A 21,085-nucleotide genomic window follows, 5' to 3' on the forward strand; every position below is an offset into this window, starting at 1 on the left:
ACAGCAATGCATGTGAAATTGTCCCGAACCACAGCCATACTGTCAGTGGCAATAAAAAAATAGGATATCATCCATTACAGAACTGTCCTAGTGCCTATTTGAAGAGACATGTAAGGGTACCTTTCACATGCAACACCAAAGAAATAGTAAAAGTGATGCAATGGAAATCTTGGGATGAGAATGCATTGCACTACTCAGCTGAAAATTCCTTTGACAGACCTGCATATCTGGAGATTTGAAGGAGTTATTCATTGGCTGTATACTGTTTCATGAGGCAATTACTGACAGACATTGAGAGGAATACAGTATTATTATTTGCTTATCTGGTCACATAAGAGCATGTTGTCATGAAGAACGATCACAGCAATAAAACAATGAAATATATGACACTGAGAACTTGATGACATCGTGACTATGTGCAGGTCAGTCATGCACCTATCATTTCTTCTGTAGTGTGTAAGTAGGTTGTTCAGGCTGTCTGCTCATTTGACTGCATCATAAAGTGTGACTTTATGATACATTATGTGACTGTAGATGAAGATAGAACCACCAGTCTTGACAGTTAGCTCTTTTCAAACACCTGTTAGTGCATTTTTGGTGTCAGATTTCTGAAGAAAAATAAATTATAGCTAGATATTCTTTTTTAAACTTTGCACACTTCATAAAAACTATGTCTTCCATATTAAGGATTTATTTGAAAGCTCAAAACAGTATGATAAATTATAGCACAATGTTACTTTGGTTAGAATTCCCAACACACAGAAACGGAGGAAACGGAGCGTGCCGCGGCCTCAACTTTACCTAAATGCTGGGTCATTTAGTGAAGCTTAGGGCTAGCGGCCGGCGATCACCTTAGTATTTCCTGTTTTTCTTGTTGTTTAATGCTGGCAAATTATACAGTATTTTTTGTCTTTCTGATGCCTGATTCTCGTTTTTTCTCTCTGTTTAAGGTGCAGCTCCATCCAGAGATGGAAGTTGTATTTGCGCCTGCGACCCTCCTGTCCTGTGCACGAACAGCATTTCCTGTATACAGTGGTCCCTCACTATAACGCAGTTCACCTTTCGCAGCCTCACAGTTTCGCGGATTTTTTTAGTGCGATTTTGCATGCTTTTTTTTTTTTTACAGCGCATTGTATTCTGCGTCCTTATCAGGTGGGCCGGTCGCGGCACCGGTCGGCATCACCGCGATTGCTCTCAATGCCTCTGATGTGCTTACTGAGTCTGCAGGCTCGGTAAATGCAGCAGCGGGTCGCTCACACCGCCCTCCTGTCTGCTGTGCGGAGCTGCGCCAAATCTGGCAACAGGTCCAGAGACTACGCTCGCTGTTTTGATGCGGATGTTGACCACAGCCGCAGAGCTCCGTGGCCACCGAGAGAGGACTTGGATTCTTTGTGTGTCCCGTATCCGTACCTCCGGAAGCAGTGAGCGAAGGGAGAGTTCTGCGTGTGTCTGTTTATAATCTTCTCGCCCAGAAGAAAAAAGACAGTGTTTACACAGGAGAGAAAAGTGAGAAAATGTTAATGCCTGTTTGAGAAAAGTGTGTAAAAGTGTGTAGTGAGGGGTTTTACAGCCTTAAAACATCTATAATAATTGCAAAAAATAGCGCTGACTACTTCACAGATTTCGCTTATCGTGGGTTATTTTTAGAACGTAACTCCCGCGAGAAACAAGGGACCACTGTATTCGTTTTGTGAATTGTTTCTGTGAATTGTTCTGTAATTTATGTCTGTAGCTTGGCCCAAGCAGAGGGTCACTCCTTTGAGTCTGGTCTGCTTGAGGTTTCTTCCTCAGAGGGAGTTTTTCCTTACCACTGTTGCTCTGGGGGTGAGTAAGGTTAGACCTTACTTGTGTGAAGCACCTTGAGGCAACTCTGTTGTGATTTGGGCAGCTCAGTCTCACATTTTTTTTTTTTCGTGCTCCCATGATGAGATGAGTTATATTTTCATGACGGGGTTTTTTTTTTTAACTCATTATTCCTAACCCTACTCCTACCCCCAACCCTAACCTTAACCATAACCTAATGTTACTCTTTCCCCCCACCTTAACCATAACCACTCCAGACCCCCCCACTTCACTTTTAATTTTGTGCAGCCATCACAGAATGAATGAGAATGAATTTGTGCTGCTGTGACAAAATGAGGAGCTTTTCGTCACAATATCACAAACCATTAGATTAATGTATATTTCGTGCTGCTGAATCACGACTTGTCGTGAGACCAGGTTGGATTTGGCACTATATAAATGAAAACAAATTGAAACTGAAAATTGAAACACACACACACTTTGAGTGCAGTACTATCTGTGACATCAGCGTACAACACAGGTGTTAAACACATTCATTGGGTTGTTATGTTTTTTTCACAGAACACTTTGCTGGTTTATCTGTGTTATTTTGCTTTCCCATTGGTCTTATGTTCTCCCTCATGCCTGTGCTTTTTTCTGCTGCACTTTTTTGTGCTTCCTCTCTCATGCTCTCTGCAAAAACTGTTTATTATTAGCTTCCCTCATGATTGTGGCTTTATTGATGTTCAGTGTTATTAGGGTTTCCTCATGCACCGGTACTTCTGGGATTTAATTCTGCAAGCTCTCATGTTCTCACACTCCACTGTTTATGGGCGAGTGCCCTTTTAAAGTTGATTTATTCCATGTGTCCCCACCCAGATCATTGTGGCTCATTTCACTTTTTTACAGTCTCATGTTCCTTGTGTTCCAGTCATTATTCCGTTGACCTTTTGGGCATCCTTTGACTTCTGGGTTTTACCTTAATATCTCAAAGAAACTGTACTACTGGTGGACTGCTTCTGTGGAACTCACTCACTATCTGCTTAGCAGTCCTTTAGAGGGTAAAGAAAGCAGCAGGATTGTTACCAGATAACCTGCTTTAAAGTACCAAACTTTAGTGAGAAATGCCTGCCAGATTGGAAATCCACTTTCTCTGGACTGCTTCACTGTGTATGACCAAAGCATGTTCCTATTTTTTCACTGTACTAAATCCTGTTTAAGCCACTCAGCGTTGTCTTTCACTGTGAGGGCTTCTTGTCCATGAAAGTTAAATAAACTTTATCACAGTGATATCAAGTCTATCACAGTGCAAAATCAGTAAGAGTCACTTTTGCTGTGACAAAGTTGAATTTCTCACTATAGCAGAGTTTATATTACTGTTTTGTGGAGTGAGACCAAATGTAGCCCTTACAGAGTAAATAGGTCTCAGCAAAATTGAGTGTGCATTACTAAAACTTCTCATGGGAAACAAAAAGCAGGCTGGAATGCATTTCTCTTTAAGACCCTCCAGTCATCCCATGTTCTGCTTTTCCCACAGTTGGGTTATAGAATGAAGTTGCTTCCCATAGGTCCCAAAATTGAAGACAGTCACAAATTTACGCCAAAATTTCTCACATGAGTAAATCTGCTGACTGTGATTGTTTCACTGAAAGGAATTGCTTTTGTAAATACAGGTGAGATGAGCAACTCCTTTGGCAGCATGCTCAATAAAAATGGATCATATCTCCCATTTTAACATGCAGCTGAGACAAAGGGGGCCACTGGATTAAAATGACAACATTCCATTTTGTATAAGGAGGCAGTTTTTATATATATCATATATATATATATACAACCACTGGCAAAAATGATGGAATCACCGGCCTCAGAGGATGTTCATTCAGTTGTTTAATTTTGTAGAAAAAAAGCAGATCACAGACATGACACAAAACTAAAGTCATTTCAAATGGCAACTTTCTGGCTTTAAGAAACACTATAAGAAATCAAGAAAAAAGATTGTGGCAGTCAGTAACGGTTACTTTTTTAGACCAAGCAGAGGAAAAATATATGGAATTACTCAATTCTGAGGAAAAAATTATGGAATCACCCTGTAAATTTTCATCCCCAAAACTAACACCTGCATCAAATCAGATCTGCTCATTGACATTGACCCTATGCCATGACATTGACCCTATGTGTCTTTTTGCAAGGAATGTTTTTGCAGTTTTTGCTCTATGGCAAGATGCATTATCATCTTGAAAAATGATTTCATCATCCCCAAACATCCTTTCAATTGTCCAAAATATCAACATAAACTTGTGCATTTATTGATGATGTAATGACAGCCATCTCCCCAGTGCCTTTACCTGACATGCAGCCCCATATCATCAATGACTGTGGAAATTTACATGTTCTCTTCAGGCAGTCATCTTTATAAATCTCATTGGAAAGGCACCAAACAAAAGTTCCAGCATCAGCGTCTGTGATCTGCTTTTTTTTTTACAAAATTAAACAACTGAATGAACATCCTCCAAGGCCGGTGATTCCATAATTTTTGCCAGGGGTTGTATATATATTTTTTTAACTTTCCACATTTTATATTGTTTTTTTCTGACAGCCAACAAGTTGAGAAGATATGGCAGGACACAATCCAAACAGGCAGGGTAAGTCTCACATGTTTAAATTAGGCTTACCTGTGCAGATAGCTGTGAAAAAGCTGAGAGAGGAGTACAGGTAGGAAGGATGGGAAGACTTATGAGGTAACATGCAGGGACACCTTGTTTGACTGTCCTATCTCTCAAGACATACTCAGTCCTCTCTGTTGGACTCACTCCCAGAGTAAAGTGCCTTGTTACATGCACAGAGGCCCCCATGCATGCTCACGGGCCTGGTAAAGAGCAAAGTCGCCCCCCAGCAAAAGGTGGGATATGTGTTTAAAGAAGGAGGGGGCAGGCAGAGGCGTCTACCTTGCTGCATGAGAGCTCCAACTCCGAACCAGAAACTATTTAGCAGGGTGAAATTGTTTTCCACTACATCCGAGTCAGGGTTGCAAGGGTGGGGGTTATACCACTCGTAGGGACTAAACCTGTGACAGTTGACAGAAAAGACACACACACACACACACACACACACACACACACACACACACACACACACACACACACACACACACACACACACACACACACACACGTTTACTGCAGGTTCATAATGAAATAAAAGCACAACAATAAGAGACCAGCAGTGGTCCATTCTACCTGTGGAGACAGGAAGAGAAAACAAGCATCAGTACATCATGTTCAGAGAGGACACACATATCATGGCTTATCATGGAGATATATATATATATATGTTCACTGATTATCCACGTCTTCAATATAAAGCACAAGAAAACATATTTCTGATGTTTCTTACTATTAATAAGGCAAAGTACTTTGGGAGTGGGTTTGAATTACACCACTCATACTCCAAAAGTGGCTCTTCGTGTGGGCGTGCTCATATCAAAGGCAATTCCCTCAGTAATTTAATCGATGGGGTCTGAAAATAACTTCATTGTCAGCTGAGAAAAGAACTAATAATCCTCATAATCTTGGAGGAGCATTAATATTCAGCAGATCAAACGGCTCATTCCCATCATGCCCACGCCAGCAGCAACACTCACCCTCACTCTGCACACTCCTCAAGCAAAGACATTTCTCATTTATTCATGTTAAATAAAAGTGACATTACATTAGTAAAGGTTGATTGGTCTACAATTAAGCATGCTGACCTGATTTGGTTTGTGCTGGAGTAGGGGAACTGGGGCACTATCTTGACTCAAGCTGTTTAACAGACACAAGAGTTTGACTAATCAAATTGCAATGCATAAAGTGGTCCTGCCTCAGTGTGGGCTTCTTACTGTGCTGGGAGTCAAAACTGATAACCCTGTGTGGATTTAACATATGCATGGATATTAATACTGATGAAACAGTACCCTGCTGAGTCTGGCCATTGTAGAAAAAAATGACTGACTGCATAGGTCAAACTGCATAGAAAAATGGCCTATGTTCGTATTTTCCTCACCAACGGCCTCTTTTCAGGTCTGGGAGCATGCAGTGATGCTGCATGTCACTGCATCCACCACACCGTGGAACTGCCTTGGTTCCTGGATTGCATCCAGTCTATCCCCACCATCAAATTAACCATCTATATGCTACAGGCGTCCGAGTTTGAAGCCATTCCAAAAGTGACATTCTATTTTATTTATATTGCAATGGCTTGGCAATACAGTTGGAATGCCATTCCTCCTAAAGGGTTTGATGGTGTACATGTCATAATATGTGTATTATAGCTGTGCCGCACTGCGCCAAGCCTCTGAGATGCAGTAACTCGCTGTGGGGGTGCAGCGTCGTGCAGCACATCTGCACAAGGTGTTACAGCTATGATGATCATGTTATTTCACCTACATTATCTAACCCATGAGGTGGGAATGGCAGTGTATCTGTAATATAAAGTTTATTATGACTATTACACCCTGGTCAGATGTGTGTGCTGCTACGCGGCTCTGAGACGCATTGACTCGCAGTGACACACAGTGCTTTCAGTTTGATTGCACAATGTTCATGTGTAGTTCACAAGATGACTGCGTGTGACAGATGCTGTGACAGTGATACTGTGACAATATTTAGAACACAGTCAGATTGCGGTCAGACGGCACTTCGACTGTGCCACGATTGTTTTCAACATGGGCAAAATATTTGGTGTAGCTGCACAACTGTGCTGACTGTGTGCATTCAGAATGCTGCCTGACAGTTGCAAATGCACCTCGACACATCCTGAATATGGGTCAAAATTTCATTTGGTGTGTGTGTGAATAGAAATCTACATTCTTGATCCTATTTACACTTGCTAACTTAAACCCTTTGAATTCAAGATGTAAACCTACACTACAAATCATTATGTTGGTTGTTTCAACTCCACGGTGGTGGTGTTCAGAGGCAAAATTACATTTGTGTCCATATACTTATGGGCCTCACTGTAGCTTTCACTTAAATGTCAGTGTAAGGAGAAAGGTGTGTTTTAAGTGAAAATTACTTAAAAACTAACAAAAAGTCTTAACTAATTTCGATGAATCCATCCATTATGCTACTAATTTGCATGTGCATGTATGTGTGTGTACATACCTTGCTGTACTGGGTTTGGACTATACTTTGCTGGAACTGGACCAGAATTTGAACTTTTGCAAAAGACCAAGCTGGTGTACTGTGTGTCAGGTACGATTTTAGTTCTAAGTACGAGGTCTCTTAGATAATAAACCGACCCTTTTATTTTTTTTTTAACTATATGGATTTGAATGACATGCGATTACACCAATCATGCTTGAACCCTCGTGCGCATGCGTGAGTTTTTTCACGCGTGTCGGTGACGTCATTTCCTTGTGGGCAGGCCTTGAGTGAGATGTGGTCCCGCCCTCTCGGCTGAATTCCTTTGTTTCACACGCTGCTTGAGACGGCGTGCGTTGCTTTATCAAAATTTTTTCTGGACCTGTGAGGAATATCCGAGTGGACACTATTCAAGAAATTAAGCTGGTTTTCTGTGAAAAGTTTAACGGCTGATGAGAGATTATGGGGTGTTTCTGTCGGTGTAAGGACTTCCCACGGAGCGGGACGTCCTGCAGCGCTTCCAGGCGCTGTCGTCGGCCTGTTTCGAGCTGAAAACATCCTAATTTAAGGCTTAATTCACCCAGGACATCGTGAGAGAACAGAGAAGATTCAGAAGAGGCCGGCATGAGGAATTTATGCGGACATTCCACTGTTTAAGGACATTTTTTTAATGAAAGACGTACGCGCAAATTCGCCGAGTCGTTTCCGTGACGACTCGGCAAATCTGCGTGCGCCGCAACAGGAAAAACACCTCCGTGTTGAAAACCATTTGTAGAATTCAGGTGGCTTTTAATGGCTTTCAACAAGTGAGTAACTGAGAAATTGTTTAACAGCTTGGGCATGTTCCAACTTGCCCGTTAAGATTTCCAACGGAGGTGTTTTTCCTGCCGCGACCCCCCGCGGTCGGGTCCAGCCCGACATGCGACTCTGCCCGCATGTTCTTTCATTACAAAATGACCGTTAACAATGGAATGTCCAAATAAACTCCTCATGCCGACTTCTTCTGAAAGTTCTCTGTTCTCTGACGACTTACTGCGTCAACAGAGCCTGAAATGTGGAAGTTTTCAACTTGAAACGGCGAGACGCTGCCGCCTCGAAGCGCAGATCGCCGTCAGGCGCCGTGGACCGTCCTTAAAGCGACACTACCAGACCAAAATCTCTCATCAGCCATTAAAATTTTTACCGAAAACCAGCTGAATTTATTGAATGGTGTCCACTCAGTTGTGCCTTACAGTTTTGAAAAAATTTTTATCAAACAAAGCAACAGTCTCTGAGCCATTCCTAAACAATGAAAAAAATCGACGAGCGGGTGGACGACTCCTCACTCAAAGACTGCCCACAGGCGAATGACGTAACCGACAGGCGTGAAAAAACTCTTGCATGCCCACGAGGGTTCAAGCATGTCTGATGTAATCACACATGATTCAAATCCATATGGTTTTTGAAAAAAATAATAAGGTCGGATACTTTTCTAATAGACCTCGTAGGTCGGGGAGATGGACAAGTTCATGATCTGGTTAATACATTCTTTTTGCATGATTTGCATGATGGCAGTAATGTTCAACTTAAACAGGATATGATGCGCCTCTTGTACATCAAGAGGAAGCACCTTGAATCATTTTTACAGAGGTTAATTGGGGGACAAACAGCCGGGTGTTAATGTAAAGAAATTAGCATGCCAATGTTCCCAGCAGTGCTGTGGTTCTAAATACCATGTATGTCCTGGTCACGGGAAAAATTTCTTTTCATGTGATATTTCTAAGCACTATGTGGAAGAATAAAACCAACAATAAGCCATATATTGATTTTTCCTTTACGCCGTTCTGCAAATAAGAAAATCGACTGCAGGTGAATGGAGACGCTGATGAAATAGCTCTAAATATAAGAATAGCTGAGGTCAGGCAATTCTTCTTTATGGCTTTCACTTCAGATGTATAAAAAAAGATCTCGTAGGTGATTTGTGTAACATAACATTTCCGAGCACACAAAGTGAAAACCATGAATGATGTTCCAGTTCTATTAATGCAAATTGTGCCACCTTTTAACTACAGTTGTTGTATATGTAGGACTGTCAGATCCTTATCTTCTCATCTACATTGTTTAGTGTCCATGTATTTTATGTATTGTGTGAAAGCATGATGCAGTACTGTCTTTGAAGCTTTGATGCCCTGTCCTCTGACTAATATAACCTAAGCTGGTGTGTTGAATGTGATAATTTACAACTTCCTCTGAAGATGTATGACTGAATCAATGTAATGACAGCATCATAACTACACCCTGTCACTGATGAATGGACTTTGCCATTAGAATGTGGTTAGCAATGGCATTCCTTTTCACCACATGACATACACGAGGTTATTGTCTTGTGTAACTCAAGGACTTCTGAATGTTCCCCTGATTTCTGTTCAAGGAAATCCTTGGCCTGAAATCAATCTGTCCATTCACCCAATTTGCTTCAGATTTGTTTGCTTGTCAAATTGCAGTACCAAACTGACATTAACTAAACTGAGACCATGCCAGAACAATTGAGACGATGTGACCGATTCCCCTGTTCAGAGGTGCCAGAGTGTTTCCTCCAGTCTTCCACTGAGCATTTAATGGCCTCTTGCCATGGTGATGAATGAGGGAAGTTGTCATTAGCAGTGTGTTGAAGTCTCAGAGTGAGCAGCCAGACTGCTGCTGGTGTTTGACTCAGGAAATACTAAACTAATGTCATTTACAGGAGATACCTGAAGCTGTTTCTCATGGATGCACTGTTTGGTCTGTTTGCTGTCATTTTGATTCAATTACACTCCTCCTGACATTATCTCAGGTCATCTGTGTTGCACAGGAAGAAACTTTGAGCAAGGTCAGTGCAGAGATAAGGCCAGACGAAAAGCGACAAATTAATCAGCATTGCAGAAACAATGTGAGGCTTTTATCTATCCATAGGGGCAGGGTCATCTGGCAGAAAACTCCGGTGATTGTAGGGAAGATAATGTCAATGTCAGATGAGATGACTCAAAAGTCCTGCGGGTCCACACAAGCTTTTTCATCCTTTTCTATTTTAAACTCTTCAGAACTGCAACACAGTATTGTGCATTAATGAAACTATATATATATATATATATGTTCTCCACTCAGATTGCAATAGCCAATCACAGATTAGCCTTTCTGTCCATCATTTACCTGTATTTTGGTATGCTTGGTGCCAGAAAGTTATGTTGGGTCCAAAAGGATCCAAAAAGGCTAGGACCAAAAGTTATATTGGATCGGTTCCCACTGACCAGTAGCGTTAGAGCTTACTGCCAACAGCAAGCCAATCAGAGCGCGGCATACGAAGGTCAGGAACTAGCTGACAGACGCTGGTTGAAAAAATGGCAACAAACATGTCAACAACAGCAGAAAATCGTCTGCCAGGGAGGTTTGCTGAGTTCACAGAGGAGGAACTGGTGGAAATATTGAACTCCAAGGATGCCAAAAACACTAAGAAGGTAGACAAGCACTCTACTGATGTTTTAGAAGCATTCATCTGAATAAATCATATGCTGTTCACAACAAAATAAATTGATCTAATTTACTTGGTGTTTGCTTAATTTGGGAGGGGGGTGGAGAACATAACAATTGATGGATGGCAAGTCGTCCAACATAGAGAAATATTGGATTCAGAAAAGTTATATTGGACGAGGCCATCCATTATTTGTATTATATATATATATATATATATATATATATACGAGGTCTGTCCGTAAAGTATCGTACCTTTTTATTTTTTTCAAAAACTATATGGATTTCATTCATATGTTTTTACGTCAGACATGCTTGAAACCTCGTGCGCATGCGTGAGTTTTTCCACGCCTGTCGGTGACGTCATTCGCCTGTGAGCACGCCTTGTGGAAGGAGTGGTCCCGCCCCCTCGTCGGATTTTCATTGTCTGGAAATGGCGGAATGAAAAGGACTTTTTTTCCATCAGAATTTTTTCAGAAGCTGTTAGAGACTGGCACCTGGAAACCAAAATTTATCTGGCTTTCAGTGAAAATTTTACGGGCTTCACAGAGAATAAGGACTTTAACTACAGGTTTAAGGACCCCTTTAAAGGACGGTCGGTGCGCCGCGCTGCGAGCTGCGACGAAGCGGCACAAACCACTGGATCATTTCTAAGCTGATGGCTCTGTGGATACGAGACCATCGTGTGCTCTTTCTCTGGTTATCACAAGACCTGGACATCAGCCATTTTCTGGCAGATTTCACTTTTAACAAGAGATTTTGTCATGGAAAGCCACGCGGAGGCTTCGCGCGTCACGACCGATTCGTTGATGAAGCGAGACAAAGGAACACCTCCGTTTCGGAGTGTTAGAGGACAAGTTGGGACATGTCCAGCTCTCCACAAGTTCTTTTATACTCACTCGACTGGTAAGCACTGAAAGCCGAGATAGACATGTCCCAACTTGTCCTCTAACACTCCGAAACGGAGGTGTTCCTTTGTCTCGCTTCATCAGCGAATCGGTCGTGACGCGCGAAGCCTCTGCGCGGCTTTCCATGACAAAATCTCTTGTTAAAAGTGAAATCTGCCAGAAAATGGCTGATGTCCAGGTCTTGTGATAACCAGAGAAAGAGCACACGATGGTCTCGTATCCACAGAGCCATCAGCTTAGAAATGATCCAGTGGTTTGTGCCGCATCGTCGCAGCTCGCATCGTCGCAGCTCGCAGCACGGCGCACCGACCGTCCTTTAAAGGGGTCCTTAAACCTGTAGTTAAAGTCCTTATTCTCTGTGAAGCCCGTAAAATTTTCACTGAAAGCCAGATAAATTTTTCGAATGGTTTCCAGGTGCCAGTCTCTAACAGCTTCTGAAAAAATTCTGATGGAAAAAAAGTCCTTTTCATTCCGCCATTTCCAGACAATGAAAATCTGACGAGGGGGCGGGACCACTCCTTCCACAAGGCGTGCTCACAGGCGAATGACGTCACCGACAGGCGTGGAAAAACTCACGCATGCGCACGAGGGTTCAAGCATGTCTGACGTAAAAACATATGAATGAAATCCATATAGTTTTTGAAAAAAATAAAAAGGTACGATACTTTACGGACAGACCTCGTATATATATATATATATATATATATATATATATATATATATATATATATATATATATATATATATATATATATATATATATATATGTAGCGGGATGAAAGTCCCGGGTCCCAATTGAAAAGACGTTCCCGCTAGCTTGGCTAACGGGGAGTTCCCCTTTGGCTGACCTGGTAGAGGAACGGCCTTTTGTGCGTGCCGCGTGGGTTCAATCCCCACCGTCGTCCCGGCCACGAAGGTCCTGCTGCTTCAATCTGGCATCACGAACAGGATGTGGGTCACAGAGTATGCTAACATGCACCTGTGACTTCGGGACAAAGTCAAAAATGGTGGGGAGATGTGTAGCGGGATGAAAGTCCCAGGTCCCAATTGAAAAGACGTTCCCGCTAGCTTGGCTAACGGGGAGTTCCCCTTTGGCTGACCTGGTAGAGGAACGGTCTTTGTGCGAGCCGCGTGGGTTCGATCCCCACCGTCATCCCGGCCACGAAGGTCCTGCTGCTTCATATATATAGTATAGTATTTATTCTGTGAAAGGTCCCCATAGTCTCTTTTCAGACTGAGACCAAATGTTATTTTACTCAGCAAAATTTCCTGCGAGAGAACCGGGTAAAATAAAAATGAAACATTTCTACCTCATTGCCACAAACTCTCAGCAAGCCTGTTCTGCTTTCTGCGTTGCTTATATGGCCGCAGTGTCTCATATTTCTAACCCTTCCTTGTCATCCAAACGCCTACCGTTCTCCGTTTCTGGAACCATTTTATCAGCTCCTCTTCAAAGTCCTGATAGCGTACTTTTCTCTCCCCACCATGCAGCTGTTTTGCTGTTTTGTCCAGGGTTGCAAGCTTATCCTTGTTCCTAGACCACTTCGGTACGTGTTTCCTATCGACTAGGAAAATCCGAGCAGCACGGTGCTTCCCCTTCTCTTCTGATTCTTTCACGACTTTTAGCTTGAATACTGACGAGTAGCAATGTGTGTGAGTACCTATTTTATGTAACTTTGCACAGCAGCTACTGCATGCAGAAAAAAAACTATTTGTTTCGAGTCTGCACTGCTTCTCTTGCATGTAGTACATGTACCGTAAGGCTGTACTGTGTACAGCATGCATGCAAGCATATATTTGTGTGTGTGTGTCTGTTGGTATTGCACGCAAGATACCTCAGCTCTATCCGACTGAAGACTCTCGATCCTGATTCACAGATCCTTGCATCACTACATGCCCTGAGCTGTTTTACCATCTTTGTAACCTCAATCAGATGCAGTTGGGACTGGCAGTCAGCCACCAGAACCCTGGCACGAGAAGAGTCCGTCATCCTGGCAGCAGGATCAGACTTGCACAGCTGCTTTGCGTAGGTAGCCCAACATTCCACCAGACCAGAATTAACTGTCAGGACTGTAGGGAGGTCGAGGGTCAACAGACCTCAATGAATCCTGTAATAAATGCATCCTTGTCTAACCTCGGTGTCGTCACAACTCTTGCACAGCCTGGAAATGTGTCCAAGCAGAGCACTACAACTCCTATGGAGGACATTCAATGTGGTTATAAACTATACTATACGGGTCTTATCATTGAAGAACTCCTACATTCTATTTGGCATCAAATAAACTCATGAGGTGTGTTTAAGTGAAGAGTTTTTTTTTTGTTTGTTTTTTTTTTTTTAGGGATTGTGGTGAACTAAGAGGTTGTTTATAAATTAATCAATGCACTTTTGTTATCCAAATCCAGATATTGAGGTTGTACTACAGATATCCAAGGTTCAGACATCTGAGATGCTACAAAAAGAAACTCTAACATCACCCAGAAATCACAAGATGCGCTTTGTGCGTTTAATATGAGCATGTCCTGAGCAAAGACATTTAATTCTCAAACTGGAACTTTTTATTCTTACTGTGAAAGGGAAGTTTACACTTTAATGCGAGGGGAAAAAAAATATTTTGCACACTGAGAACCATCTTAATTTTTAGAAAATAGGCAGGAAGCCAATGAGAACACAAGCCAAAAATTTGCAGAAATATTCCGCACAAATGTGGTAGATTAGTGTTACTAAGCTTTGTTTCTCAGTTATCTTTGTTCTTTGTTCCTTTGACATTTGCTTCACATGGAGAATTTGATTCTCCAAAGTATAACAAAGCGATAATGGTTTTGCACAGGTGTGATGTGCTGTGGAGGATTATTTTTTGAGTTGTTTCATCAGCTGTGCAGAAGCAGCAGCAGCAGTGCCACTGATGCCGTTAGAGAAAACACAAAAGCAATAAAACCAACATGGACATCTGTGACTGCAGATATCTGTGCAGCTGTTGGTAAAACACAGTTATCGTGTCAAACTGTCTAACTAACACTTTTTTTTGTCAGACTCAGTGTCGCATTTCACTCATACAGTCACACAGTATAGCACAGACACAAGCAGAGATAGATTTAAATGTGCAGTTTGAAACACATACACACATACCCAGTATATAAATACTCTTTCCAATAAAGCTTGTGCTGTTACATTGTGCTCTCAACTTTTGTTTCCTTGTGTTTGAGCTCACAAAATTTCACAAAAATTCCAATTTTTAATAATAATAATAATAATAATAATAATAATAATAATAATATCCTACAATTAATGAGTGAAAATACAAATGTTGACTTTCTAGTGGAATTTCTGTAGTTATCAATAAACTTAAAATTGTTCAATTGCGTTTTGAAATGCAGCAACAGCAACCGTCTGTATTTTGCCAATAAAATAATGAATCATAATAAATAAATATTTTAAAAGTTCACACCAGCTAAATTTCAGTGCAAAGTGATTCTTCACCTGTCATTTGTGGCTCATGACACACAATATGACAGGAATTCTCACTTTATTCCTACAATTATTTTAAACAAAAATGGTAATGATGGAGGACATTAGGCTTGCAGAATTCTGCCATAAGAGAACCATTTAAAATTTGAATTAGACTTAAAAATGGGGCACAATATTCCGCTATGTTTACTTTCACATTAATCATATTTTCTGGAGTATAAGTCATACATTTACAAAAGGAGACAAAGCAAAAGAGAGAGAGAGAGAGAGAGAAAACATATTTACATGTCACACACAGGAGTATAAGTAGCACCTTTTATCTGTGTTATCAGCTCTCTAATTTTAATTTTAATTAATTGGGATTTTTGTCAATTCTTGCTATGTACTTTAATTGTTGGCATTTACTATTTTATTACTGGACTTTATTTTATATAGCTCTTTAATTCCTCGGGAAACCTAAAATAGTTATGATTGTGGATGATTTATTTAATAGTCAATTATTATTATTATTATTATTATTATTATTATTATTTGTTATTATCTATCGTCCACCTGGTCGTTACTCTGAGTTTCTCTGTGAATTTTCAGACCTTTTGTCTGACTTAGTGCTTAGCTCAGATAAGATAATTATAGTGGGCAATTTTAACATCCACACAGATGCTGAGAATGACAGCCTCAACACTGCATTTAATCTATTATTAGACTCAATTGACTCTGCTCAAAATGTAAATGAGTCCACCCACCACTTTAATCATATCTTAGATCTTGTTCTGACTTATGGTATGGAAATTGAAGACTTAACAGTATTCCCTGAAAACTCCCTTCTGTCTGATCATTTCTTAATAACATTTACATTTACTCTGATGGACTACCCAGCAGTGGGGAATAAGTTTCATTACACTAGAAGTCTTTCAGAAAGCGCTGTAACTAGGTTTAAGGATATGATTCCTTCTTTATGTTCTCTAATGCCATATACCAACACAGTGCAGAGTAGCTACCTAAACTCTGTAAGTGAGATACAGTATCTCGTCAATAGTTTTACATCCTCATTGAAGACAACTTTGGATGCTGTAGCTCCTCTGAAAAAGAGAGCTTTAAATCAGAAGTGCCTGACTCCGTGGTATAACTCACAAACTCGCAGCTTAAAGCAGATAACCCGTAAGTTGGAGAGGAAATGGCGTCTCACTAATTTAGAAGATCTTCACTTAGCCTGGAAAAAGAGTCTGTTGCTCTATAAAAAAAAGCCCTCCGTAAAGCTAGGACATCTTACTACTCATCACTAATTGAAGAAAATAAGAACAACCCCAGGTTTCTTTTTAGCACTGTAGCCAGGCTGACAAAGAGTCAGAGCTCTATTGAGCCGAGTATTCCTTTAACTTTAACTAGTAATGACTTCATGACTTTCTTTGCTAATAAAATTTTAACTATTAGAGAAAAAATTACTCATAACCATCCCAAAGACGTATCGTTATCTTTGGCTGCTTTCAGTGATGCCGGTATTTGGTTAGACTCATTCTCTCCGATTGTTCTGAGTTATTTTCATTAGTTACTTCATCCAAACCATCAACATGTCTATTAGACCCCATTCCTACCAGGCTGCTCAAGGAAGCCCTACCATTATTTAATGCTTCGATCTTAAATATGATCAATCTATCTTTATTAGTTGGCTATGTACCACAGGCTTTTAAGGTGGCAGTAATTAAACCATTACTTAAAAAGCCATCACTTGACCCAGCTATCTTAGCTAATTATAGGCCAATCTCCAACCTTCCTTTTCTCTCAAAAATTCTTGAAAGGGTAGCTGTAAAACAGCTAACTGATCATCTGCAGAGGAATGGTCTATTTGAAGAGTTTCAGTCAGGTTTTAGAATTCATCATAGTACAGAAACAGCATTAGTGAAGGTTACAAATGATCTTCTTATGGCCTCAGACAGTGGACTCATCTCTGTGCTTGTTCTGTTAGACCTCAGCGCTGCTTTTGATACTGTTGACCATAAAATTTTATTACAGAGATCATAGCATGCCATAGGTATTAAAGGCACTGCGCTGCGGTGGTTTGAATCATATTTATCTAATAGATTACAATTTGTTCATGTAAATGGGGAATCTTCTTCACAGACTAAGGTTAATTATGGAGTTCCACAAGGTTCTGTGCTAGGACCAATTTTATTCACTTTATACATGTTTCCCTTAGGCAGTATTATTAGACGGCATTGCTTAAATTTTCATTGTTACGCAGATGATACCCAGCTTTATCTATCCATGAAGCCAGAGGACACACACCAATTAGCTAAACTGCAGGATTGTCTTACAGACATAAAGACATGGATGACCTCTAATTTCCTGCTTTTAAACTCAGATAAAACTGAAGTTATTGTACTTGGCCCCACAAATCTTAGAAACATGGTGTCTAACCAGATCCTTACTCTGGATGGCATTACCCTGACCTCTAGTAATACTGTGAGAAATCTTGGAGTCATTTTTGATCAGGATATGTCATTCAATGTGCATATTAAACAAATATGTAGGACTGCTTTTTTGCATTTGCGCAATATCTCTAAAATTAGAAAGGTCTTGTCTCAGAGTGATGCTGAAAAACTAATTCATGCATTTATTTCCTCTAGGCTGGAATACTGTAATTCATTATTATCAGGTTGTCCTAAAAGTTCCCTGAAAAGCCTTCAGTTAATTCAAAATGCTGCAGCTAGAGTGCTAACAGGGACTAGAAGGAGAGAGCATATCTCACCCATATTGGCCTCTCTTCATTGGCTTCCTGTTAATTCTAGAATAGAATTTAAAATTCTTCTTCTTACTTATAAGGTTTTGAATAATCAGGTCCCATCTTATCTTAGGGACCTCATAGTACCATATCACCCCAATAGAGCGCTTCGCTCTCAGACTGCAGGTTTACTTGTAGTTCCTAGGGTTTGTAAGAGTAGAATGGGAGGCAGAGCCTTCAGCTTTCAGGCTCCTCTCCTGTGGAACCAGCTCCCAATTCAGATCAGGGAGACAGACACCCTCTCTACTTTTAAGATTAGGCTTAAAACTTTCGTTTTTGCTAAAGCTTATAGTTAGGGCTGGATCAGGTGACCCTGAACCATCCCTTAGTTATGCTGCTATAGACTTAGACTGCTGGGGGGTTCCCATGATGCACTGAGTGTTTCTTTCTCTTTTTGCTCTGTATGCACCACTCTGCATTTAATCATTAGTGACTGATCTCTGCTCCCCTCCACAGCATGTCTTTTTCCTGGTTCTCTCCCTCACCCCCAACCAGTCCCAGCAGAAGACTGCCCCTCCCTGAGCCTGGTTCTGCTGGAGGTTTCTTCCTGTTAAAAGGGAGTTTTTCCTTCCCACTGTTGCCACGTTTTTGCTCACAGGGGGTCGTTTTGTCCGTTGGGGTTTTTCCGTAATTATTGTATGGCTTTTGCCTTACAATATAAGGCGCCTTGGGGCAACTGTTTGTTGTGATTTGGCGCTATATAAATAAAATTGATTTGATTTGATTTGATTATTGGAGTACGGGTCATATTGGAGTACAAGTCATAGGACCTCTCAAACTAATAAAAAAAGACATGATTTATAGTACAGAAAATACAGTATATGGCACATTCAACTTTAAAATGAAAAGTTGACTTGCTTTTAAATTCAGAATTTTGCTGTTGACTGAAAATTACACAACAATTCAGTTGAATTCTTGATGAAATTAAAAACCAAACTTTCCATTTTGTTTTCTCATATATTGTTCATGTGTAAGCAAGTTTCAATCAGATTTCATAACTGGTGTCCTGAATGTCGACACACAGCAGTGACACTACTGAGAATTTATTATTTTCCCCCTGGAAATATTTGTGCTCACAAAACTAAATCTGGATTTCTGTTTCTTATTTCATGAAATTTTGTGAGGCCATTTTGTTAAATACTAAACAGCAAAATCATGCGACTGTAGCTCGGCATGCATTTTGTGTGTAGAGGAAAAAATCAGGAATAGAGTGAAGGGGAATTTGCAGACTTACCCAAACACTGACTTATTGGGATAATAAATAGAGAAAGGTGCATATTCTGAGCCAACTTAGATGACAGTTGTCGCTTTTCATTCTGTTGTGTAATCATATTGCCAGTAACATCGGAAAACACATTAACAGTAAAACTGTTGGAATCACAACACTGCAATAGTGCTGATGTCTCCCAGAAGTTTTAGAGTTAACACAAACTTTTCTTTCTCTTATTCTTCAACATGCTTCAAACTGCAGCAACAAATAACATTATGTAAGTGAACAAGTGAATGAAAAGATATGTCTGCAGAGATGCTGCTCCAAACATTGGGCTCTGATTTTACCCACCATTGCTGATGTTGGCTTCATCAGTCAGACCAACACCTCAAACCTCCAAGAGAGCAACTCCACTAATGCATGTTAGCCAACTCTCACTTCATGTTCATATACAGGACCCTGTCATGGAACTGCAGACTTTTTCCTGTCTGCATACGATGAAACAAACCTTTGACATTTGAGAAAATGAGCCTCATGTAATATCATCTGAGCAAACTTCTCTAAAATGTGTTGTACTTATTTTAGCATGATGGCAGATTATTGTGTAAAATACATCTGTAAAGCTGCTGATTTCACTGTGTGTAATTCAGCATGTTCAAGAAATGTGTGACTTAATAACCTAAAACATCAAATACGTCCCGATCCCCAACCCCCATCCCATATCAGATCACTGAGATCAATGACACTGAGGGAGGTTTTTTTTTTTTTTACTAAAATGATGCCCTTTGTCAGAACAACACAGAACAAACTCTATAACTGTAAACAGCTGAAAAAGTAGAATTAAGGAATCTGTTAAAATCAGGGAATCGGACCAAGGGATTTTAATTCCTTCTGAATTGACTGTGTCACTGAAATAAGGAACTAAGGGTTTAATGAAAAATGGATTTCAAAACCTCTTGACACATAAAGCTTCTCTGTCTCACAAAGGAATGAATGCAAAGTCTTCATGTTGGGGATGAATGGAAATGTAGTGTAGCGCCATTCTACTAGGAAGGCTCAGCTTTCAAAGCTTTCATGCAAATTCACCTAATCAATAACTGCAGTCTGTATTGGAAGCAGATGGTCCCCACGTTAGTCATCAACTCACTACCAGGACAAAATATTTACTGTATTAAAAAAATGTCACATCTGACTCACCTCTTCTGCTGCTTGCAGTTGCTGACCTGGATGCTACCTCCTCCACCCTAGCACCATTAGTCAGTCCCTGTCTTACATCTGGGGTTTGGTTCAAGCCCCTTCCTTCTTCTGACACGAGGATCCAAGGTCTACATACCCTGACACTCTGATCTGATTTGAACCCACACCATACATTTCTCCACCACTGGACTAATAAAGTAACAGCTTATCATATTTTACTGTATAATAATGCTGTCATTAAACTTTATAAATAAATGTAGAATTATGTGATATTTCAGGGTTAAGCAGGATAATGTCAGTGCAATATGACATGATTTGTGTCAGATTGTCAAAGTAAAACTGCGTCAAAGCAAAATGCTGAATAAATTACTGAAAACTTAGGTTTGGATGATGGCAGACTAATTGCACTTGACACGTACTGCAGGTCGTACAATTTCTTTGTATCTATGAAAAACTGAAAATAAGAGAAAACCGATGAATGCAGGAAGTCCTATTAAGTTATTCATATCCCATTTCTGAACAAATCTGTTTGAACAAATGGTTCTTACATGAGGCTCATCGTCCAGCCATATTAGAGAAATATTTACTGCTTCACTGAGGCCTTCCAAAGATGATTTCTGACACAGATCAAAAGCACTTTGAACAATTTGACTTGTGCAGTTGCACAGGTTCTCCAAACACTTTTCCTTCTTTAAGCTGTTGGCCACAGCCTACCGACAGGCAGGTGTGGAGAAAGAAAAATGATCCAAACCAGAAAAAGACCCACAATGTAAGAAGCTGAGAAATGGTTTTTATCTTCCTACCAGACTCTCACACTTTGAATAGTTCACATGAAACACTGCAGTATTTGAACTGATATATTCTGCCACATCGTTGTGGCTTCTGATCACGAGACGTCCAACAGTTTTAACTCTTACAAACAGGTTTAACCAGATACAAAACCACCCACTTGCAAATCTAGTATAATTTAAAGTAGTTTAATAGTGAACAAAAAAAAATCAGTACAGTTGTTGTCAGTGACCTGTTTGAAGCAAGATGGACATGAGAGAAAGGAAAAGGCAGCATGGAGTTTGAGAGAGTGGGGACAGCAGGGGAAAGGTGGGAAGGGGGCAGCAGCCATTCACATGGAGACTGACA

The 21,085-nt window shown here is 40.5% G+C and overlaps 1 protein-coding gene across 5 annotated transcripts in view; it reads right to left on the bottom strand.

Annotated features, from left to right (window-relative positions):
* Positions 1 to 21,085, bottom strand: part of LOC117513713 (glutamate receptor ionotropic, kainate 2) — a 1,177,061-nt gene that overhangs the window by 306,607 nt on the left and 849,369 nt on the right. For all 5 annotated transcript variants that reach the window (XM_034173955.1, XM_034173957.1, XM_034173956.1 and 2 more), the window contains exon 13: positions 4,728 to 4,846. In XM_034173955.1, the coding sequence (XP_034029846.1) occupies positions 4,728 to 4,846 (119 nt within the window). The remainder of the gene's footprint in view (positions 1 to 4,727; positions 4,847 to 21,085) is intronic.

This window comes from Thalassophryne amazonica, chromosome 7, assembly GCF_902500255.1.
Source record: "Thalassophryne amazonica chromosome 7, fThaAma1.1, whole genome shotgun sequence".
In the NCBI taxonomy this organism is placed as follows: domain Eukaryota; kingdom Metazoa; phylum Chordata; class Actinopteri; order Batrachoidiformes; family Batrachoididae; genus Thalassophryne; species Thalassophryne amazonica.